Consider the following 23,771-nt stretch of genomic DNA (forward strand, 5'->3'; position numbering starts at 1 on the left):
GGAAATCATGCAAGTCAAGCAGGGTTGGGTCTCCTTTCTGCAATTCCCTTATTTTATCAAATATCGGCTTCAAACCCATAGCAAATTCAATTATCTACGAACTTGTGTATCCCACTGTGCCCACTAAAACGCTTTTAGCATTAGTTAATCCATAAATTTAGCTATTGACTCGATAATATTTGGTTGTAGGAGTTTGATGGTCACTTCCCATTCAGGTGGCGAAGCTCTGGGTGCTTTCCTGCATTTGGGGCGGTACAGTAGTGCCCGGTTCCAGGGGACCAAAGATCAGCGAGGAGCACTGCCGATGAAGGGAGCGCCGCCAGTCGAGCAGCCCGCAATGCAGTTTCTGTGGCAATGCGGTGGCCCAGAGGGTCAGCCACAGAAGACTGGCGCCAATAAGGCCGGTGGTCAGCCCCAAGGTCCAGTACTCGCAGGCCAGGAAGGTCTGCTCCTCGACGGCCAATGCCTGGAGGACACCCACAATGGCGCACTGGCAAAGAGACTCGATGCGATGCCACAGTTTGGTCAGGGTCACATCGAGCACCAGACAGCAGAGGACCGTTTCCAGGAAGAGCGCCGCCCAGGACGACTGGTTGCCCCTGGTTGTCTGGTGTCTGCCCCTCAACTGGACTTGGGCCTGGGCACTGGGAAAGATCCTCACCGCCTGGAGCAGCGCCAACACGCAGGCCGAGAAGAGCCAGGCGCCCAAGAGGGGGGCAGTGGAGTTGGGTGATTCGCGGGTGTAGTAGTAGTATGAGACGCCCAGCACCGAGTGGAGCACCACCGCCATGCCCAAAGCCGTAAGTCGCGCCATTTCTATTGGGGTAACCTTTGCTTCCAGCCCTCAGTTTTACTTCCAAAGTCAGGGGGCCGAAAAGTTGTTTTAATTCTGAAACTTAACTAAAGTTTTCTCATGACTTTTGAAGCTTCATCACTTTCTCCAAACTTAAAAGTAAGAAAACTGAGCTCTAATTATAGATGATATTTTTTTTTGATTTGAAGAACTGATAATTTGTGTAGAGGCCCTCATTACTGGAACATCCAATTCGACAATAAACTAATTTGATTTTTGAATGTAATAAATATTTTATATAGTTGAAATTCTTTTCTTTGTATAAATTTATCCGAATATCTTTACATTCAATTCGTGAACCCAAAGTATTTCTCTTTGTGTAATCGCAGTCACTGTCCACGTTACCGTTTGAATCACAGTCACCGCGGTAATTATCGCCACAAGTCAAACTGGATTCGATGTCAAGGCCTTCTTTTCCTCATTTCCAGTGGGTTCATTACGTGAGGCAAGTGGAAATGGGAAATGCACTCAAAAGTCGTCAGCTTACTTTCATTTTTGTTTAGGTAGAGCTTTGCTACTGCAAGCTTTTGGAGTTTTGAGTTTTATTTTGATCATGGCGTAGCTTACATTAAAGCTTTTCTAGACCTGCTAGATCTGTGGGTCTATTAAGCTATGGTTGAGATTAACTTTACTGCACAGGAAAAGTTACTATTAAGTCCGTGCATTTACAAGCCCTTGTGGAATTATTTAATCAATCTTGCTTATCCGGAAACGACTTTAAAAACCTGCATTTAATTAAAGGTATAAAAGTTATTTAGCTTCAAAACTACAGCCAAAACTGCAGCTGGATTGCCACGATTTCCTTAGCATACTTCGGGGAGGCAACTCTGGGCTGCAAATGATGCCATAATCCCTGGATGCACTTGCTCTCCTCTCCGCCCGACATGACAGCCCAATCCTGGTGTTCTTGCTCCGCTTGCTCTGTCAGCAAGTCATAAATCTTCGGCTCCGACTGAACTTGATACATCAAAATGTTGGTCAAATTAAATTTCTTGGGCTTCGCCATGGATTTTCTCCGATTTTCCTTGAGTTTTCCCTAGGAGCAGCTGCCAAGTAATTCGTCAAGCTGCTTTGTTCTCCTCCAGCGGCTGTGTTCCTTCAGCCTTATCTCATCTTCTGGGTGAGCTTTGTTGCTCCAGCTCCAGCTCCTCCTCCTCTTTTCTGTTTCCCTGTCTGTCCCCACCCCCCACCTCACACTTTTCACCCCCTTTTGGCTGGCTTTCATGTCAACTGCATTTTTCTTTTGCTGTATTGCTTGTTGTGTGCGCTTTTTCACTGCTTTAAACCACTTAATGGGTTTTTTTTATGCGGACCTGGCTTAGACGGAAAAGCGCAAGAAGGGGGTGTGGGAAATGGAAAATGGAGAGCGGAGTGCGGAGTGCGGAGAGTGTAGAGTGGGCGGTGGGTGGTGCCAGGGGGCTATTCATGCTGCAGCTTTCTTGTAGCTTCATTCACAAAGACTTGCAATTCATCAAATCTCGTTAGCCTCGGCTTTTATAGAAAATCTGCAGATGCTTTTGCTTCTGCTTTTATTTTCGGGCTTTCGGGGGCTGCTCGCATTCAGCTGCCACGCCCAAAGACACTGAGTGGGCGTGGCAGCACAGCACCGATTCGCATCCGTTTTTCCATTTTCAAACCCACACGCCACGGCATCATTGACTGGCAAAGACTTGCGCCAACTTTTGCGCAGCTCTTATGCGCTTAACTTTAAGGGCTTTCCGCACATGAACTGAGGACCGGCTCTCTCCTTTGAGCTAATGAAAAGTGTGTGTCCCCTGAAATGGAGTGGAACCTGGAACCCTTGCAGGTGCAACAGGCCATCCTGGCGAGCTGCTCGCCTAAACGAAACTAAGCCAAAACCCTGCAAGGAAACTACAATAAACGAGCTGGCCAATGCATTTTTAATGCCACCACCACCCTCCCAATACCCACCCACTTAAAATCGAGGAAAATGCCGTTCTTCAGGTTTGGTTGCCTCATCAATGTTGCATGTTGCCACCAAAAGAGTGGGATTTTAAGCTTAAGGAGAGCATTGTGCTCCTTTCACAACTCATTTCTAGAGTCAGGCGTTTACCAACACTAAGAGGCATTAAGTGTGGGTAATATATTACATTTTATTAAAATCTTATTAAATAGAAAAAACCCAATACTTTAAGCACGGCATAATTATGGAAACATTTTAAAGGAACTCAACTAAGGTATGAGTGGACTTAGCTTACCCTGGAACAACACTTCATTGCCAACTACTGGACTCTCTCTTTCTCATTCAGTGTTGGACAGGCCGTGCAGTCGATGCCAAGTGTTGGCAAAACATTTGGTAAGCAATTTGGCTAAGTGGGAGCAAGCCAACCAATTCGCCCATTGCAGCAGCTGCTCCTGGGCACAGTTTTCCACCTCCGAAATTTCTCTTCAGCCTGCCTGCTGGCTCCTTCATTTGCTGCCTCCTGGCAAAGTGCCCCATATCACGCACTGGCAAACATTGCAGGGACCCCAAATGCATTCAATTAACAACTTCCCCGACTCTCTAGTCCTGGCATAAAACTTTGCTGGCGCTGGCTGCTAGAAAACTGGGAGCAGGAGGCGTCGGTGGCTTTTAATCAAAAACTTGCATTTGCCAAGTGGCAGGGCAACTTTTTGGGCCAAGCTTTGTGCAACGCCAGAAGTGGGTAAACTTCTCCGAATTGTGACGTCGACAAAAGTCAAATCGTGCCGACTTGCAGCACCCTGAAGGCCTCACATGTTCACTACGCTATACGATTGCAATCAGGGGAACACATTTTCGTATATAAACTGTTATGATACCGCGTGGAATGGATTAACACCAATATAGATCTTCAAAAAATTAAAAAATCTTAGGCTTACAATTTGTTTAGTTCTTGGAAATTTGGCAATCCATTTAAAATGAGATAATAGCTAAGCAATTAGTGCAGCTAACTCTCAATATTTCTTAGAATACGGTTGATCATTAATCCTTGCATGGTTTTAAAATATAAATTCATATATGCATATCACTTTAGTTAAAACAAAAAGAGTTATTTTTTCAAAATTTAATTCAGAGCCTTGTTAAATCAATATGAAATACCCAAACAACGCTTCTTTGTAGATCATGGAAACTTGCTCAGGCTAATGCTAAATTCTTAAATCATTGAACCTCCCGATTATTATAAGCCCAACCTCAATTCGACACTTCCTCGTCGAAGGAACAATTCCAGCTGATGTCAGTCAGCAAGTGAATGCCTTAAATTGCAAGGACTCTGGGAGAATTCAAAGCAGTGCCGAGAAAAGAGCGAAACCAAAGCCAAACACCCGCATGCCAAATGGAGCTCCACCTCCAGGCCATCCTTCCCCATGTTCTCCTCTGTTTACCTTGCTCATTCCTAAGAGACTTTTGCAGGACGACGAAAAGGAGGAAGAAGGTGGCTGCCGGGCTCGTGCCATTTAGCAAAAGTAATTAAGCGTCGATGCGTTTCATTTGTGTTACTTTTCTGGGCAATTACGGCGAAAAGTTTGCAGTTTTTCAGTCGTGCGGCGTAAAATGTTCATTGTTAATTGTGGACCCGATAGTCTGGCGAAAAAGTTTCCTCGGCCCGAGAATCGATCCTTGAATGTGGATAGTTTGTGCAACAAGTAAGCGCCCTGAACTATCCCGACTATCATCATCATTATGGTCATCACATCATCATCGTTGCCGTTCGGGGCAGCAATTTACAAAATACCGGGAATCCCTCTGGCCACTGCAGTGTGCAAAAAGTGTTTCTCATTAAAAAGTTGTTTCACAATTTTATTATCCGTTCCTTGCCGCGGTAGTGGTAGTTGTAGTTGTAGTTGTAGCCATCCTTGTCCTCATCCTCCAGGTGCTGGTTCATTGTCACAAGCTGAGCTTAACCGGGGTGACAATGTCAATAAAGCAAACTTCGCACCCGGCCAAAAGCCCTGCGGCACGGCACCCCCTCATAAAATTATTTCTAAATTACTTGTAATAATAACAGCAGCAGCGCCAGGAAACGCAAAAAGTTAAAATAAAAATAGGAATATACAAAAGTAATAGCGATTCTGGCGCTAAAAAAATACAAAAACGCTCACAGTGCTCAGGGTAATCGCGAAATTATCTTTGCATAGTTTGGCGAAAACTATTTTCACAGAAAGCGAATAACATTTAAGGGATATTTTCACAATGTTTTTAAAACTAAAGAATGAGTAAATATACTTTATATTTTTTTGAAAAATCAAGCGCACCATATTGCACAGGAATTAATAATTTGTAAAAGATTAGGAAAACGCTTGGGATATTTCTTCGAAAAAGTGATTTATCTAATTTGTAAACACGCTCGATAAGTGTTACAGTCGTTTTTTTTTTTTTGGTTAACAGCTCTTCTTTTTTCCTTATTAGAGTAATCAGTTTCGATAGAATTGGTTTCACTAAATTCGGCTGCATGATAAAGCCTGCTGGCGGCCATAGATAATTCAGCTGAAAAGCGGTTATCATCGCAGCCACTCTCGCTGTGATTAGATTGCGTTCCGAGGTGCCGGGAATCTCTCGCAACTGCTCAGTACGCATTCGAGCATAATGTCAACAAGAGGTGGCTTCGTCCGTCTTAAAGTTCTGGTTGCAGCGACTTTCTTAACGCTCCTCCTGCTCCTGGTTGCTTTGCACCACACGGATGAGCTAAAAACCACTGCCTTGGGCAGAAATGGAGAAGGGAGTGCGGGTCTGGGAAAGGTAACTCCACCAATTGTTCAACACCTGGAGGAGCCAATAAAGGAGGAGCTAGTGCGACAATTGGAGCAGGAACTGCCTGAGGTGGACTATAGTTTCTGGTACCATTGGGCCAAGCCCATGGGCTACAAGATAAACAACACATGCGCTCCGTATCCCGATCCTCTGGATTTACAGCTGCACAACATCTACTGGCAGAGTTTTGTAAACTCGAACGTGACCTTTCGTTTGTATGCCGCCTATTTGGACAAAAGGAAAGCGTTGAAACTGCCCACGGTGAGGATTTTGGTCACTGCCAATCAGATTGGAGACCAGTTTCCACCCACCCACTGTCAACTCTGGTTCGAGGGCCATCGAGAGCCCGTTTTGGTGTCAGTGGCGGAGTACCTGACTGTGTGGGTCAAGGCGTGGGGCTTTAAACGGAACCTCAACTATCCGCACCTGCTTAGCTGCCCGATTCCCAGAGAATTGCCGCCGGCCGTCATTAATAAACTGCCGAAAACAGTATCTTTGGTCGCTAAACGTTGCGATAAGGCCAGTAACTCATTGAGGGTGAACCAAAAACCACCATTGGCAGCTCAAAACGCCACCAGCAAAGGCCAAAACGTAACTGAAACCGTCGCCCTAAACTTTGGAGTTTGCGTCAAGGGTTTCGACTTTCCCTATGTGGACTTATCGGAACGTCTCATCGAGTGGTTCGAGCTGCAGAGAATTTTGGGTGCTTCGAGAATCTATGCCTATATGTACGATGTGCATCCGGCGGTGCAAAGGGTTCTGGACTATTACCAGCAAACGGGATTCCTCGAACTCAGACCTCTGACGCTGGCCAATGGAATGCCCAGGCTGAGGCACTACCAGCACATGTTGCTCCAGCAGAGGAAGCTGGAGAAGAGGCTAAACGAACTGATACCCTACAACGATTGCTTCTACAGGAATCTGTATCGCCACGATTATCTGGTCAATGTGGATGTGGATGAGGTGATAGTACCGAAGGGTGAGAACCGCAATTGGCATCAGTTGGTGCAGAAGGCGCATACATTGGAGGCTGAAAAGGGTGGTAAATGTGCGGGTCGCTTTCCCGCGCTGTGCTTCATAAACTCGTACTTCACCAAAGTGGTTTCCGAGTTGAGCAATCACGAGGAGCAGGCCATTGCCGGGGAGTTGTTCGTCTTGCAGCACACGCAGCGGTTCAAGAACTACTCTCAGGCAGGAAGGGCCACCAAGTGTTTCCACAACGCCCAACTTTCGCTAACGCTGCATAACCACTTTACCCTCAAGTGGCTGCCCGGGGGCTGCAATCCCCGCACCCTGGACACCTCGGTGGCCCAAATGCAACACTACAGGGAGCCCGATGCGAAGTATAACCAAACCGATCTGGTGGAGGATCGCAGTCTCTGGAAATTCGCCGGCGAACTGCGAGCCGCTGTGGAGTACGTGTGGCTACATCTGGACGATGTGCTGACCCAGATCAGCGATCCCGAAGAGCAGCAGCTGGAGGACTCGCTCGACCAAGATGGCGACGAACTGGACCGGGAGCTACAGCCACTCCAGCAAGTCATCCAGGCTCGTCCGGTGCCAGTATCTTAGGTTAAGGTTTGCTGAAGGGTCTGCTGATCCAGTCTATCATGTTTGATTATAAGCTTTGAGAAGATTTGCATATGCATACATATACATCCATGTGAGTACATACTCGTAGTTTCTGACTTTCGACGCCCATATTCATATTTTTTTTTATATCGTTATATACTACTAAGTGCTAAAAAAAAAAGGCAAAACAAGGTTTCTTACCTAGCTTTATTAGTTTTTATTGTATGGGCCGTCAGTAATTATCAGTATGAACTCACATATGCTCCTCACTCTATCTATATATTTTTCGGACAGTTTACTCTTCATTAGCCTCACACTCACATGAGTAAATTCCAATTAGGTTTTTAATCTTTTTTTTTAATTAGAAAAATGTCAATGAAACCAGAAGAGTACGGGGCATCTGATGGTCGAAAAACCGATTATACAAATGATATATATTTTTTTAATTTATTATTTTTGTGTCTTGAGAAAAATATACTCAGTATGCTAAAAATTAAACGGGCTGTGTCTGTCACTTTTCACCTGCAAGTGCAGGTGATGCATCCATCATACTCCAGAAGTTTAGAGAGTAGTTTTTTAGCTGATTTCGCTGTAGTGATAAGCACAAAATTTGCAGTGATTGATTGTTCCTGGACTGGAGGCCCAATGCAAAAACCTTATCGACGGGGGAGTGGGGTCGTCACAACCGCGTCATTTCCCGACCCCTTCGAAAGTTTCTCACCCCCTGCAGAAACCGCCTCATTAACTCTAAACACATTTCATTACGACGGGGAAAAGTCGAAGAAGTCAGTGTGTGTTCATCGCGGAAATTGGATTCCGGGAATAACCCATAAACATGGAGGAGAAAAAACACCAGCTGCTAAGATTAAACACAAAATTGAGGACACGATTGTTTTTATTTTATGGCAGGCATAAAATAGATTGATATGAAAATAGCAGGGAAATTATTAAATCAAATGTATAAAGTAATGTATAAAAGTATAGGGTATAATAATTTCACTCAGTAGTATACAACTATATAATTGATCAGCATCGTGCGTCATATATGGATTTATATAGACATGGCTTTATTGTTTTTAAACATTTACGCATAAAAATCGAAGTTTGGTAGTTTTATAGAATATTTTATTTTTTTAACAGCTGGAAGGGAATATAAACTTCGGCTCGTCGATGTTTGCTTTCTTTCATGTTAAACATAACTTCTATTATCGCAACGTTGATTTCCAATATCTCCAACATTCGATAATTATTTTACAATTCTAATTAGGAATTCTATTGAACAATATACATTTCGATTATGTATTGAACTCTCCATAACTCTCTTACAGTCGACGCTAATCAAAAATTTGGCGAAATTCGGAATATCTACTGCAGAAACAATTTCAGCAGCGATAGCTTCGCAGATACTTTGACTATGATAGTGCCCCTTTCAAGGTAAAAAATATAAAAAATACTCCAAATTCAGTGGCCGTAGAATTGCCCAATTTCGTCAAGTAAACCCATTCGTGATAAGCCTGCCGTTAATGTTGCTGTTTTTACTGTTCCTCTGCAAGCTTATCAGATAATATCAAATAGTTTTACGGCTTTTAGTACTGGGTAAGTACTGCTGTTTAATTCAACCCACTGCACGATGGGCCGAAAATGGAATAATAATATTATATAAGACATACATCTAATAAATTTTTACCTGAACGATGTCGGATAAGTACTCTTTAAGTGCAGAAAATTTATTTGCTTGGACATTTTATACGTTGTATGGCAAAGAAAGTGGGATTTCATATTGTCCAGTGTGCACACAGCGAATAAACTAAAAGTCAGCCCAAGAGTATGCCATGATCTATAGATCGCGGTTTACGTTTGCAAAAAAAGCCTTATCTGCTTGACAGTCATCGATCAAAGTCTTAGGGCCATTTTTGTTGACAAATTTGAGAGTTTTCAAACCAGAATATATGTACAAAATATATGCATCATATTAAATACACCTATTTTTAAAAAGTTATTGACAAGAATGAAATATTGTAAGCAACAGATTTTAATTTTACCCTTGTTAATATAATAAAATATAATTTTGTTTATTTATGTTATTTTCAATTTTTTTAATAGTATTCCCCAGAAAAAAAAGGTTTCTAGGTTATAGGAAGTACCGAGGCAGTATAGTTTCTAGTTTTTTCATATCTTCATCGACTTTTAAACATTTACACCATGTCATACATATAACCCTCAAATTGCGACAACCGGACAACCGATATGCTGGTTGGGCGTTGAACGTTTCATTTGGGTCGTGCGTTTGTCGTAATCTGGTTTATTATAAGCAATTTCTTAGGACACATTAAGTTATATGGTACCGATACTCAATACCCTCTCTACACACACAAACAAAAAAATTCGTTATCGCTATCGCAATCGCAACCAAAGAAATATAAATACAAAAAAAAAAGCACCTAAAAAGTTTTGCGTTCAGGGGCGCATCAAGAGCAATGTTGCGCCCAACAGAGGGCCGGCCATGAAGCCAGTGAGTCCAGTAGCCGTATTGTTGCTGGAGGCGGCCAGCAGGATCGGTTTGTCGTGGGCACGGGACTCCATCCAAGCCTTGCAATCGGTCTCGTTTTTCACGAAGCGGAAAATGGACTCAACTATGTTGGCGGGCGTGATCTCGGAACACTGCTGCAAATGATGGAGGACACACGCCTCGAAGCGCTGCAAGTCCACGCAGCGGTTGGGCGAGAGTAGGAGCTCTGGACTGCTCATAAGACTCGGAAGTTGGCCATCCTTGGGGATATACTGATTGAAGGACTGATTGAAGCAATTATTTATGGCCTCCTTGTTGGCGTCCAGGCATTCGGGTCCCTTTTCCGCAACGAAAAGGGCAATCTGATCGCCGCCACGCGTGCAAGCGAATCCCAGCAGACCCGCTCCAATTCGGGTCGCCGTCTCCTGGTGATGCTTCTCCTCGGCGGTCAGGCATTGCTGGGCCTTCTCGTTGAACTCCTTGACACAGGCCTCCGCCTCCGGAGCCTTCAGGCAGTACTTGTGGAACACGGTGTCCAGGTCGCCGTGCGGCTTCGCCTGATCCATCTCCTCCTGCAGACCGGTCAGGTTGGCCACCCCGTTGATGCAGTTGCTCATCTTGGCCGCCGCCCGCTCGATCTCGGCAAATAAGGTTGCGTTGTCCGCTCCATTCACCTTCTTGCACTTTTCGCGATACATCCGCTTAAGTTCATCTATTGGGAGAGGTGAGAAAGGCATATTAGTGGATGGGGAATGATGTGAGAAACTTGGATACTCTTGCGGAGCCATGGGGAATGGGAAATGATAAGAGAAATAGTTAAGTTTCGCTTCCCTCTTATTCTTAAAATGTTGAAGAATTGTTTGGCTCAAGGAAATCTTTATTTTCAAAGAGCTAAACATTTTAAATAAGCTTGCAAAATTATTTCTAGTCATAAAAGGCTAAACTATATCTGTACAGCGTCAAGACTTTGTGTTTTTGGGCAAATATAAATGTCTTATTAAATGGATTATTCTTACGGTAGCAGCAGTATGGGATATAAAATTTATAGATAGTTTCTTGTTTAAAGAAGGGTGCTCTTCAGGAATATTAATAGACCCAATACAGTTACTCTTATCACAACTTCATCTAAATTATACGTTCATCATTCAACAATATTAAAGAATAAATTATTTAAAAAACCATAGATAAACGCGTCTACTTCCAAGGAGAAAATGTCTATGTAATAATTGAACCTTCAAGTTCTTGTCTATAAATATATATTGGTTTTTTGAACGAATAGCATACTGTCGATTTATAGTAACTGATAATCCGATAACTAATAAAAAAAATCTAAACCATTCTAAAGGATCTATTCAGAAATGGGAAAAAGCAGCTGGTGGTTATGTCACTGCTCCAAAAACTCACCCAAGCTCTTGTTTGTATTGCGGTACTCGGGCGGTAAAAACTGGTCCGTTAGTCCGCCCAGCTGGCTGGGATCCAACTTGCCGGTGGAGGGGGCGGTGCCCGCCGGAGTGGCCTTGACCTCCAGGAGCAGGGCGCCCAAGGCGGCCAGCAGGCAGATGGCCAACATCCCGTACTTGTTCATAATGGCGACGCGAAGGGAATAGATCCGTCTGTAGATCCGACTGTGGTTGAGTGGTGCCCGCGAGCGAATGAAAGCGACTGCTCCCGGGCACGACGCTCCAGAGCAACGTCAATCCAAGCGGCGGTGACGCCACATAGTGGGTCGAAAGTGATAAGGAATTGAGTGAAAATCAAACAGATCGGAGTCTTTCCATATTTCGCTGAGGTCATTTCTCCGAAAATGCAATATCTTATCTTTAGCTAACTTAGTTGGCTTCACCCTGACTTATCCAAATAAGCCAATATTTTCTTGAATTTCGAGCTGATTAACCAATCTATATATACAAATTATTCATTTGCATTGGTCAACGCAATTCTTCGTAACTCTTAAAGCAATTTTTTTCAATAAATTGTTTTTTAATTCCAAGGAACTATTTATTAAATTGTATTTTTACAATTCATAGGGTTTATATTGTTGGTCAGAAGTTTTAAATGAAGTGAAGGAGACTTCCGACCCTGTAAGGTATATATATTTTTGATCAGCATCACTTCGAGGTGACTTCAAGCGAATCCACAAAATCTGGTGCAAGATCCTTTGCGATTACCTTGTATTGAGAGCTTATATTTACATAAGTTGTGTTGTAATAATACAGCCCACCAAGAATATGAGTTTAGTCGGTTCGGAAAAACTACATAATGTTGCTTTATATATATTTAAATTGAATTCTTTCATGAAGTGAATTATTTTTGGGTTACAATTTTTGAGTGGAATAGGCCTACTGTGCGATTTCGTTTCGGCTTTGTTCAATCAAACGACGACAGTGACATCATTCACACTTCGGCCATTGCTTCTGTGTGTACGAGCATTTGTGCGAGTCCGTTTCTGTGCGGGTATTGGGAGCTAGGCAAAGTACAATTTTTTCCTGCCTCTGCTTCTTTTCCGGAATTACACATCGTAGATAAACGTGAATGATTCACTAGCAGACGGCTAGCGTATCCCTCGCCAGTACCCATTACCGCGAAGTTAACGGAAAGAGAACCTAAATAGTAGATATCGCCGCATTATAAATTTGCCAAATTTTTCCTCCTCGATATTTTAAGTGTTGGTATGAGTCTTCACATATAGAGCGCTTATCAACATATGGCTACTATTTATGTGACTGCTATCTCAATTGCCGGCGGTCTCGGTTTCTTTTGGATTTTACCCGGTGTTTACCAGGGGTGATTGGGGTATATTGTTTACCGAACTCAACCGAGAGCTTCTAGTTTATTTATAAATTAAATTCTGCAAATACCAGTAAGATCAAATTTGGTTATGAGCTTTAAAATTACCCTAGCTAAACTAGTCTTTTTTCTTGGCATTAAAAATATCCGCTGTAACTTTATTTTGTGGATAAATTTAATGATGTAATCACCAAACAACATGAATACCAAAAAATGATTTCATTAGTTTTAGTGATCCTGACTTTAAAGGTATCGCCGATACCGTATCGGACAGTTGAGAACTCCACATGTTTGCGATTTCAGTTAAGTCGGCAATCTGTCACCGCACAGCAACAACAATCCGAATGAGAATTAAGAACAAAGCGTCGGTGATCGAGAACTCAAGCAGTTCCCCGATCGATTGCAACTTTTTTCATAGCTCGACAGTTCTCGGTTTCAGGTGTCTCTTTGTTTACGTCTCTTTTTATTGTTTAGACAATGGATTTCTTAATAATAATTCCACACTTAGTGCACTTTGCAATACGGGCTTGTGTCGCAACCTACGCTTTGTCAACACCAAGAAAGAATCGGAGAGCAAAGCGGATGTATAATTTCTATGTTGGAGAAGATTTTCCATATGCTCTTGGATTGGACTTGGGACATAACTAAGTTTAATTACTCACTTGCTTCAATGCTGCTGGGGGAATTCAACTTAAACTATCGTAGCGCGTACGTAAAACCGGTTCGCATAACGATCCCCATCGAGCAAAGTGGGCAAAGTTCAGCAAACCGGCGACGTAACTGGCCGATAAGCTCTTAGCGATCTAGATCATGAATGAAATACTCGTACGGTTTTTGTTCTTTAAGCAAATACAAAACAAGAAGGAACGATTAAGACGAGTGCCACGACCATCAAATACTGTGTTATCAAATTCTGCTATGCCCTTAAATAGAATCTTCAAGTTGAATAGTTGTATAGTTTCCGAGATCTCGACGTTCATACGGAATGAAAGACAGACAGACGGACGGACATGCCTTTATCGTCTGCTATTTTGAAAACATCATACCTTTTTACTCTACGAGTAACAGAAATAATATGAAAGCATCTTTACTGTTGCATTTTTAAATAATTTAACCAACTAGCACTAATCTCAAGTGATCAGAGTAGCAAAGCTTTAAAATCCCACTTACTATGTATATTGTACTAAGACGGTAGAATAAAATATATGATAAGATGGAATTGCAAGTAATCAACTGAAAAGACCTTAAAGTATGCTTATTTATCTGACTATAGAAAATGAATACTGCATACTTCTATGATGATTTTGCCAAATGGAAACTAAAGGAGACTAAAGGCTTTTATAAAAGGATTAATGAATAATTACATTTACCTATAAAACTGATACCGGAATGTATGATTATGAAGATATGGATATCAGACAAAGAAGTAATTGAGTAGAATGGGTGAATAGGTTAGAAATACCTGTTAATGCATCGAATGCGAATAGAGAATAGAGCTGTAATAATGGACAATCATAATCAGTGGGGTGGCATTGCACTATTACGCAGACGTTGAGTTGCACAAGCGATGAGCTGCTTATAAAGCAAAACAAATGTGCTGACCTCTCTTCCGCCCCACCGAGTTTCGTTCCCTTCCAAATCCGGTCAGCAATTTGTGGCAACTTCCACTTCCACCCACGCAAATGAACACAAGTGAATGGATCTGCAGCTGTTCCGCCCACTTTTCCCTGCTCGCCAGCTGCCTTTCTTTCCGACTGCCTTAATCAGCCATCGTCAAGGACTCGTTGGGGAACGAGAGCTTGCTGTTTGCCTTGCTGGCTGCTTTATGAGCTTAGTCCGTGTGCTTTACTACCCAATTAAGCTAGGAAATACATTTAGCAAACTAATGAATTATAAACACATACACGTGCACCGACCAGCAGGCTGCACACGGACGAGAAAAACGTCGGTGAAAATGTGGAAAGCGAATGGAGCAGAGCCTCCGACCTTCTGATGCCCTCATCCAGATCCTTAGGGTCCATCGATCTCTTGTTTCAATTTGTAAACTTTGAGAACTTTTTATAACTATTGAGAAGCGCAGAGATAGGCTTATTTAACCCTTCAAAGCATCAACACTTGTCCAAAAAATTTTAGAATGTTAGAATCTGAGCTCTTTGAGTACTATCGACATTATTTTTTTACCGAAAGTGAAAAATGGATATGCAGATAATTGCAGAATTTAGCATAAACTTTTAAAGGAGTTTCACTTTGCAATCAGGATCAAATTTCTCACGTAAAGGCCTCTAAAATGCAGTTACGGTCTTCCCCAATCCATTTAAAACAGCTAATGGGTCAGAAAACTGACCAACCTTAAAGTGAAAAATGTTAGACAATCAAACCATTACTACTTAGAGGTATACTAAATTGACCAAATTGTATTCCTTTCCGAATAAGCAGCATCCGTTCCCCAAAGATAATGAGAATCACATAGAGAGGCTTTGTGAGACCTTACTACATCTGAAGCAATGCTTTAGGAAACCTATCCAAAATAAATTCACTCACAAATGAACAGCTCTTCTTGTTGGCAACTAGTTAAATATTCCGGATTCCATACGGAACCAGTTAACTTTCCTCTTCGTTAGCCCCGAAGTTGTGCCCCCTTTCCCGGAATCAAACGTGCCACACCGTAGTCTGCTTGCAGCGCTGTATCCTTTTAAATGAAATTAAGCTAATTTGGGAAACAGGCAGCGCGTCATCGTCGTCGTGGTCGAGGGAATGGGTACGGTGAAATCGGTAAAGGAACTCGTTCTCGCCGTGGAGTTTAACTTAATGCAGAGGAAGGCCAACATACACGGGCACAAGCTCATGCATATGCCATACCACCCCCCCATGTACCAAATCAGAGTTGTGTGTGATGGCCATTTGCAACACATGCTATATACGTCTGCGATTCCCCTACTTTTGGCCACCATACCACCTGTCCGTCGTTTGCCCGTTTGGCCGGGTATTGTAATTTATTATCCTGCATGGCAAAAAGGATTTTCATCAATTAATCATGCTGATGATGCTCCTGCAGCTAGACAACACTGACGCACAGATTCCACTGTCCGTTGTTGTTGTCCATTGTCCGTTAGTCAGAATTAGATCCTAAGTCCTGAACTGCAACAATCCTTTGAACAAAAGAGTGAGGCCTGAACTGTGGACCACAAAACTGATAAATTAGTGCGAAATAAATGGGCTAGGGTTAAGATGGAAGGATGGCGACGTCCTGGTGACCCCGACCTGTCCTTGTTGCGGATGCAAAAGCAATCAGGGGACCCTTTCACTCTGGTGAACTCGACTTAAAGGTCTGCACTTGAGGCATATAAATAGATTAATCAACATAAAACACAGCTTAGGTGCGCTTGGCAGAAAATGCCTAATTTAATAGGCAAGGAAATGACGATAAAATATCTTCCTATCCTATAAGCTTATTTATTGGTTTCTATATGTGTTCATACTCCAGAAAGTAACATCAAAACTGCTTAAAGCAGATGGAATAGTTTTAAAACATTTTTGTATTATTCCTTAAGACATTACCCGAAATGAATTCGAAACAATATATGGAAAGTAAACTAAATCAAGTTCAATTAAGCAGCTATGAGAACGTGGTTATCCCATGCATGTGAACGGATAAGTAGAGCCATCTGATTATTATTGCAATTTCAAGACCGACCTTAAAGCGGCTGGTCCACTCCGCAGGTGGCCTTGGCCTTACTGACTCGCTGTCTAAGCTCCTTGGACTCGGACTCCTGTGTGTCCTGTGTGTTCGGTGTGCCCTGGCCTTTTGGACCGCATGTGCCATCCTGTCTGGGGGACCGTGATTAATGGAGTACGAGGCTAGCCGAGTCGGGTTGCGGGTTGCGTTGCCAGTCAATGCACTCCACTCCGTGTGTGCTGGCATTTTAATTCGATGCTCGAGTAAATCTGCTTAAAGTGCATGAATGTTCTTTTCATGGACGATTTCATCAATTATTCAAAGCCGGACTGCTCTAAGTAAAACTAAATTGATGCCTGGCGGCGGCAGCAGCCGAGTAAAAACAGCACCAGCAAAAACAAAGTCAGAATCCATTCTTCGTATAGTTTATTATGCAAAATTTAATTTTAATAAACAAATAGGGCAAATGAAGGTGCAGCTGGTACTGCTACAGTCGTGTGTTGTTAAAGCCAGGTCAGATTTACCAACTGCAGTCCATGGCATTCGTTTGGCATTGCCTTTCAGGCCGAATGATTGATTGACTGATTGACTGACTGACAGACCAGACGTACTGCAATTTTTGCTTCTGAATGTGGGTGGACCATAGCCGGCAGGATTATTTTTGCCCTGGTCCTATTAAATTGTCTTATTATTTCCATTACGGTTTTCAATTAGTGCAGTTAGATTGGGCTGTGTTCTTGTTTTCCCTGAGCCTAATGCCATGCCGCATGCATGTGGTGAAGTCAATGTTGGCATTCTAAGTAATTGAGATTTCAGTATAGTAGCGCTAATCGCAAGAGAGTTCTTGTTTGGACATTGAAGTACTTAAAGGAGTAATAAATGGGAAATGTATAACATGTTTGCACAAATAGCTAATTATTGTGGAAGAGTTGTAACAATTAGCTCATATTAATCTCTTGATCTTGGCAGTCTGCACTAACCACTTAACCATTTTGAGAAGCCAACTAATCTAGAGAGTCTAGAATGAGGATATGAGTTATTTAATATGTGGAATGCAAAAAACAGCTGCTAAGCTTCTCCTCCGTGAAATAATTCAGATCATTAAAGGCCACTCCAGTGGGGGGCCCTTATCATCTTCCCAGCCAACTCCGACCTTCTGAGTGGCTTGTTTTCAGTCAGCCACAGCATTTCTGATGCGGGGGGCGGTGGGCGGAGTTTCGGGGTTAATTCGGGCCATAAATTTGCTGCTGTTGCTGGTTGCTGGTTGCATGTTGCTGCGGCTCCTGCTCATGCTCCTGCTCCCAGGCCAACTAAGCCTCGCCTCCGCCTCGCTGATATAATGTGACACCAGCTGCTTAATGTTTTGGTTAAAAGCATTCTAAGTGAAATGCAACAGGGCGGAGACTCGAGCGCGGAGTTGTTGCAGTAGACTTTCACTAGCCGCAAGCAGTAGACAAAGGAAGGAGCTACAGGAGATGTGGGTGTGGTGGGCGCCAAAGTGAAGGCGTGCCATGCTCAGGCTGGCAATTTGCTTAAGAGAGGTTGCCACACATGAGCCAAGAAACGCAACTTCCAGCCGTGTTTGCTGCCTAGTATATATGCTACGATTTAACCTTTTTGAAAGTTGTGAAAAAAGTTAGATTTTCATTAATTGAAAAATAAATAATATTATATGCAAATGTATTTAAGTTTTTGGCTAAGACTTATACGATTTAGATCAATCCAATTACTGGCTTTCACCTAAATGGTGGTAAATCGCGAAAATAATATCCGTGGTTTTGCCATTTTTTGACACTGTTCGAGACTCTGCGAAAGAAGTCTCGGCTGGTGCTTTTGCCTGCGGCTGTTGTGGCAACATCATCATCATTCATTTGCACCCAGGTGCGTTTTCGTGTGCACTCAGTACTGCCCCCTTACCCTGTTTTTGGGTTTGGGTTTTCATTCCCGGTGTCTGTTGCACACCTTGCGGCACCTTTCTGCGGATCCTTGCCAAGGTGCCACACGTGAATCGCCTCCACCTTGTTTGTTATTCCTAGAACTTGCGCCTTATTCCGCTCGGCTGGTTTTGTGTGTATGCTTGAGTTTCGGTTGCTGTCTCTGTTTTGGTTTTGGTTTTGGTTTTAGCTTCCGCTCCTGCCGCCTGTTTTTTGGGTTCATCTGAGCGACGTCTTGTTCTAGTCAAAACCAGGGAATTTCATTTTAAAATTTCAACAATCTTAAATTCTAATTTAAGACATATATTTTTATATTTATCCAAACTGTTGTTGTTTCTTTATGTCTGTTCGGAGAACCAACAACTTCGAACAGATCTACTAATTGGTTTGGCTCTTGTTTTTATATTTTTTTTTATCAAATATCTTTTAAGCGCTGACGCTTGAAGCTTCCGGTTTGTGCGTTGCATATTCTTAAAAAAAAGTCATATTTCGAATTAAAAACCTATCGTGGGGGTTTATTCTCTTGAAGTTTATGGTGGCACTTTCATAGTCCGCTCCAAAAGAAAGTCAAATTGGTTAAAAGCAATTATTTAATTTGAAGTCTCCTTAATTCGATGTTCTACTGTATTGGCAAATAAATTAATATTACAATTTTGTCTTAATTGTATAGAACAGACTTTAATTCTCGGGACAATATTTTCGAAGTTCCACTTTACAAGTTCCCATCCAGAAGGTTACCGCTCCAGGTAAATGCATAATTATAAAAAACAGCTTTATCAAATATTTCGACTTAAGTTCAGAACAGCCGGCGAAGTCGCAGTGCAGTCGCAGCGCAGTCGCTGTCTTTGTTTGTTGTAAAATTGTGTATAGGTTTTGGCTCTGATATTTTTTATCTGGGGGCTAGCATCGGATTACTAGAGGGCCGAAATGTCGTCGAGCTACACGTGCCTGTTCCGCGTCTTATTTCTGATTATATTCCTGAAGTTGCTCTTTCTTTTGGTGCTTTATTGGCACAGCTACGACGGCGTTTCTCGTATTCACAGGCGTCCGCAAGTGAATATCTTTGATGAGTTGCTGGTAGATCGACGGAAAGGTAAGAGCAGCTCCTGTTCAAAAATGTTATTTCTGATAACAACAAACCCATTCTTTACAACATGAACAAACCCTCATCCACAAATTTTTAAAACCCACTTAATATTTTCTTGCTCTAACGGAAATCTTTTGATTGGATTTCGGTTTCGATCTTTTTATACAAGTTAAGAGGATGGAAGAAAATATAAAAATTGGTTGAAAAAGTTAATAAATTTAATATTTTTAAGGAGCGTTTTGAAGGGTGCTTTATGAAGCGGCTCTGTGGCCGATTTCCCTTTTAGTGCCCTCTCTGAAGCAGCGTTTGGAGTGGATTCGTGAGGAGATGCCCTCGTTTCCGCTGGAAGAACTCCTGGCTAGGGAGAATATGCGTTTACCTTCAGTGGACTGTGGACCTGCGCCCGATATGATGAACATTGATTTCCACAACACCTATTGGCAAAAGGCTACTAATGGGAACCTCACATATTACCTATTTGCAGCCTATTACGATGAAAGGGAAACGGTGCCCGAGGCACCTTTAGTTCGTCTTTTAGCTATGATAAATCAGCACGAGGACGATTCTTTTCAGTATCCCGAAATCTTCTGCCAATTTTGGTTCGATGGCAGAGCTAAGCCAGTGATTATTCCCGTTTCGGAGCACAAGGTAATGTGGCCATTTGGTCATTCGCCTCGACGTTATTACCCAACATTTTTGAGCTGTCCTCTGACGGAGGGTCGTCATAAATGGGGGGTGCCAAAGATGGTTTCCTTGGTGGCCAAAAAATGCGATATGGCTAGGAACCTCCTAAGAGTCGTTTACGAAACGGACGAGTCAGCAAAGGCAGTACCAAAAAAGACTACTTCCTCCTTATCCACTAGTCCCAAATTTGTGGTATGTGTGAAGGCCATGGATTTTCCGTATGAAGATAAGTCTTGGCGTTTGATCGAGTGGTTGGAACTGATGCGTTTGTTGGGCGCCCACAAAGTGGTGCTCTATGATGCCCAGATGCACCAAAATATGACTAGGGTGGTCAAGGACTATTTGGTCACGAGTCCTGGCTTTGTGGAGCTGCGTCCAATGTCCTTGGGCAGGGGAGAACCGCATGCTCGGCCTCATTTCCATCACTATGCGATGATGGCAGATAGTTTCAATCGTATTCTGAACGAGATAATACCCTACAACGATTGTTTCTACCGCAATATGTACAAGTATGACTACGTGGGTGTGTTTGATATTGACGAGGTGATAATGCCCCTCGGAAATCGCACCACTTGGCCGGAGCTAGTGAAGCTGGCCCGAGTTGTCCCTGACTATGAGAGTCGCACTCCTCCGAATTGTACTGAATGGGTGAGCTTCTGTTTCCGCAATGTTTACTACCCAAGGTATCCGGAACGTCCGAAGGTCTACAGGAATCTGTCGAGCTCTTTTTATATGCTGCAGCACGTGGAGCGAGTGCGGCAGCATTGCAATCGAGAGGACGCAGCAAAGTGTCTGCATGACACGCGTTTTGCCATTGGATTACACAACCACTTCACCCTCTTCCACACCGAGCAATCTGCATGTGCCGCTAAATCTGTGCCTATCGAATTTGCCCAAATGCAGCACTACCGGGAACCCGACTTAGAGTCCCAGCTGTTGGATCCCATTGTGGATGCCAGTATCTGGCGATTTCAGCCCCATCTGCAGGCAAGAGTTGAGGACCGATTTCGTAGATTAGGATTCCTGCCCAGTGATCAGCAGTTGGCAGAGACTCTAGAACAGCGTCGAAGGCGGGATGAACTGCAATTGAAGAATGCAGTGGTGAAAGCCTAAGGCTTTACTCGTATGATTTTATTTAAAGTATGCACTATTCAAAAATCGATGTAGATGTGAAAAGATCTGGAAAGTACTTGAGCTTTGTCCGTTTATCCGAAAATATTCTTTATAATATAATTTGTTTGTTAACGAAACATATTACAACAGCAGATACTTGAAAAATTTGTATTATTATTTTAAGAATAAAATTAACTGTCACTATTTACGAGGCATCTAACTTTAAAACTGGCATATCTTTAAGTACTTGTGGTTTGATTCTCTAAAAATCTGCATTCAAAATTTTTATTTTAGCGTTGATCAACTTTTTGACCCATTTTCATGGTTATTTCTAAGTTTCCGATGAGTTGCCCAAAGGTGACCCACAATTGGACTTCTAGTTTCCATAACTTTACCAAATTTAATCCGATTTCAAAGTGGCATACCTCTAAAGACTTGTAGTTGGATTCTCTAAAAATCTGCATTCAAAATTTTCATTTTAGCATTGATCAACTTTTTGACCCATTTTCATGTTCGTTATCTGTGAGTTTCCCAGGAGTTGTAAAAAGGGGACCCACAATTGGACTTCCAGAGACCATAACTTGACCAAATTTAATCCGATTTCAAAGTGGCATACCTCTTAAGACTTGTGTTTTGATTCTCTAAATATCTGCATTCCAAATTTTCATATTAGAGTTGATCAACTTTTTGACCCATTTTCATGTTAATTATCTGTGAGTTTCCCAGGAGTTGTAAAAAGGGGACCCACAATTGGACTTACAGAGACCATAACTTTACCAAATTTATTCAGATTTCAAAGTGGCATACCTTTAAAGACTTGTGATTTGATTCTCAAAAAATCTGCATTCAAAATTTTCATTTTAGCGTTTATCAACTTTTTGACCCATTTTCATGTTAGTTATCTGTGAGTTTTCCAGGAGTTGTAAAAAGGGGACCCACAATTGGACTTACAGAGACCATAACTTTACCAAATTTATTCAGATTTCAAAGTGGCATACCTTTAAAGACTTGTGATTTGATTCTCAAAAAATCTGCATTCAAAATTTTCATTTTAGCGTTTATCAACTTTTTGACCCATTTTCATGTTAATTATCTGTGAGTTTCCAAGGAGTTGCAAAAAGGGGACCCACAATTGGACTTCCAGAGTCCATAACTTTACCAAATTTATTCCGATTTCAAAGTGGCATACCTTTAAAGACTTGTGATTTGATTCTCTAAAAATCTGCATTCAAAATTTTTAATTTATCGTTGATCAACTTATTGACCCATTTTCATGTTAGTTCGCTGTGAGTTTCCGAGGTGTTGTTAAAAGGTGACCCACAACTGGACTTCTGGATTCCAAATTTTATCCGATTTGACTCTAAGCTCATAACTTTTTTTACAGAAATCTTGTTTTAAAGTGGCTTACTACTAAATGATTTTGGTTTAATTCTCTAAAAATGTGTTTTGTGTTTTGAACTTTATTTGTATTTTGGGGCCGATTTTTCATCATATTTATTTCGTCATTTACTTGCAAATTTTTCGAAAAATGGCTTTGCAGAAAAGTTACCTAACCCTTGTTAAATACAATAGAGCAAACATAATGCCGGTAACAGTAAACATAGTGCTATATATAAGAACAACATTATTGTTACACCATTCATTTATAGCAGCTCAACAGTATTTTTTGATTTCAACTGTTAGTTTCCTTTGTTGCCTCTGTTATTTTTGCATCTCTGCTGTTCGACCGAGCAAGTTGTCAGAAATCCTGGAAGTTGGGCTCAGTTGGCCACGAACCGTTGGACGAGCTGCAAGTGGGCGGTCTGCCACGCCCGTTGTTGCCCGACACGCCTCATGGCAAAAAGCATGTGCACATTTTTTTTTGTTTAATTTTTATTATGCACAGTTTTTTTTCCTTTTCATGTGCGTGCAACTGTTAACAACTCTTTAAATATTTGACATGATTTAGCAATTTCAATTGATAAGTCCGCCGCTCTGGCCTGCATTTATGGTTCAATTTCAGTTTATGCATTTTCATAATGCTCGATGAATTTGAAATGCTGTGTTTGCATTTCAGCCTCGAATGACTTTTTCAAAGCGTTTTATTCGCAAGACAAAAATGCACATAGATTTTAATTTAATTTTCGCTCTGAAATTGCAAACACTCATGCTCCATTTATCCACTTCTAATTAATTGCATTGCACAAGAACACAAAACGCAAAACATTCGAATGTGTAAACATGAAAAAGTATGGACAAAAACACGCACAGAGCTCCGAACCCTGGGCAAAAAGCTAGAAAAGCTGAAAATATTCATTATCATTTTGCCAAATGGCGAATTAATGGTATGAGCAAACTGTCCAAAGTGTTGTTGGCATGCAAATTATGCGACAAAAGCTACTGGTACAATTCGGTACAATTTTTTAATTAAATGTTTTAACACTAATCCAGGAGCGGGCAGCGGGATTAAGGAAAATATTTGAGCATCCGAGTGAAGTTCAAAAGCAACCAACGGAAAACAGAGAAGGAAGGAGAACGGATCCCAAGCGAAAGTAGAACCGGAAACGAAAGGCAATGGCGCCGCGTCACACAACTGTCACCAAAAATGCAATTCAAGTAATAAAAGTAGGAGACTCGACCTTTAAGTTCCCTTCAAAAGATGTTAAAATGTGCATCATTTTAGTCAAAAATTGACAACGCAGCGAATGAGACAATAAGAAGACTATGTATATGTGTATATGTTCGTAAGTCAGGTCGAGCTATATCCTTCCATTTCTAAAATGTCTCTTCTTTCTATCGGATTAGACAACTATATTATATAGCTACCAAAAGAACAAACGACAAG

General features: G+C 41.9%; 4 protein-coding genes across 4 annotated transcripts; 2 read left to right on the forward strand and 2 right to left on the reverse strand.

Moving 5' to 3' along the window:
* Positions 1–140: 140 nt before the first annotated feature.
* Positions 141–904, reverse strand: LOC108049722. The gene has a single exon (XM_017131010.1). The coding sequence runs from the start codon at positions 812–814 to the stop codon at positions 212–214; it is 603 nt and encodes a 200-aa protein (XP_016986499.1). The 5' UTR covers positions 815–904; the 3' UTR covers positions 141–211.
* Positions 905–5,419: 4,515 nt separating this feature from the next.
* Positions 5,420–7,596, forward strand: LOC108049716. Its single transcript, XM_017131001.2, has one exon. The coding sequence runs from the start codon at positions 5,421–5,423 to the stop codon at positions 7,155–7,157; it is 1,737 nt and encodes a 578-aa protein (XP_016986490.1). The 5' UTR covers position 5,420; the 3' UTR covers positions 7,158–7,596.
* Positions 7,597–9,443: 1,847 nt separating this feature from the next.
* LOC108049721 (27 kDa glycoprotein) lies at positions 9,444–11,312 on the reverse strand. The gene is made up of 2 exons (XM_017131009.2): positions 11,071–11,312; positions 9,444–10,378 (listed from the first exon to the last, which is right to left on the reverse strand). The coding sequence occupies exons 1-2, from the start codon at positions 11,249–11,251 to the stop codon at positions 9,615–9,617; spliced, it is 945 nt and encodes a 314-aa protein (XP_016986498.1). The 5' UTR covers positions 11,252–11,312; the 3' UTR covers positions 9,444–9,614.
* A 7,678-nt stretch (positions 11,313–18,990) lies between these two features.
* On the forward strand, positions 18,991–20,947 carry LOC108049656. Its single transcript, XM_017130907.1, has 2 exons — positions 18,991–19,156; positions 19,437–20,947. Exons 1-2 carry the CDS (start codon positions 18,991–18,993, stop codon positions 20,945–20,947), a joined length of 1,677 nt encoding a protein of 558 aa, XP_016986396.1.
* Positions 20,948–23,771: the final 2,824 nt, after the last annotated feature.

The sequence above is a fragment of the Drosophila rhopaloa genome, unplaced genomic scaffold (assembly GCF_018152115.1).
Source record: "Drosophila rhopaloa isolate 14029-0021.01 unplaced genomic scaffold, ASM1815211v1 contig_3, whole genome shotgun sequence".
Taxonomy (NCBI): Eukaryota; Metazoa; Arthropoda; class Insecta; order Diptera; family Drosophilidae; genus Drosophila; species Drosophila rhopaloa.

What these genes read in the sequence shown, in the direction of transcription:
- LOC108049722 (XM_017131010.1), bottom strand. Translation starts at nt 814, where the DNA reads ATGGCGCGACTTACGGCTTTGGGCATGGCGGTGGTGCTCCACTCGGTG.
- LOC108049716 (XM_017131001.2), top strand. Translation starts at nt 5,421, where the DNA reads ATGTCAACAAGAGGTGGCTTCGTCCGTCTTAAAGTTCTGGTTGCAGCG.
- LOC108049721 (XM_017131009.2), bottom strand. Translation starts at nt 11,251, where the DNA reads ATGAACAAGTACGGGATGTTGGCCATCTGCCTGCTGGCCGCCTTGGGC. An exon ending in CAATACAAACAAGAGCTTGG is followed by an intron (nt 10,379 to 11,070) that starts GTGAGTTTTTGG and finishes CTCTCCCAATAG; the next exon opens with ATGAACTTAAGCGGATGTAT.
- LOC108049656 (XM_017130907.1), top strand. Translation starts at nt 18,991, where the DNA reads ATGTCGTCGAGCTACACGTGCCTGTTCCGCGTCTTATTTCTGATTATA. An exon ending in GCTGGTAGATCGACGGAAAG is followed by an intron (nt 19,157 to 19,436) that starts GTAAGAGCAGCT and finishes TTTCCCTTTTAG; the next exon opens with TGCCCTCTCTGAAGCAGCGT.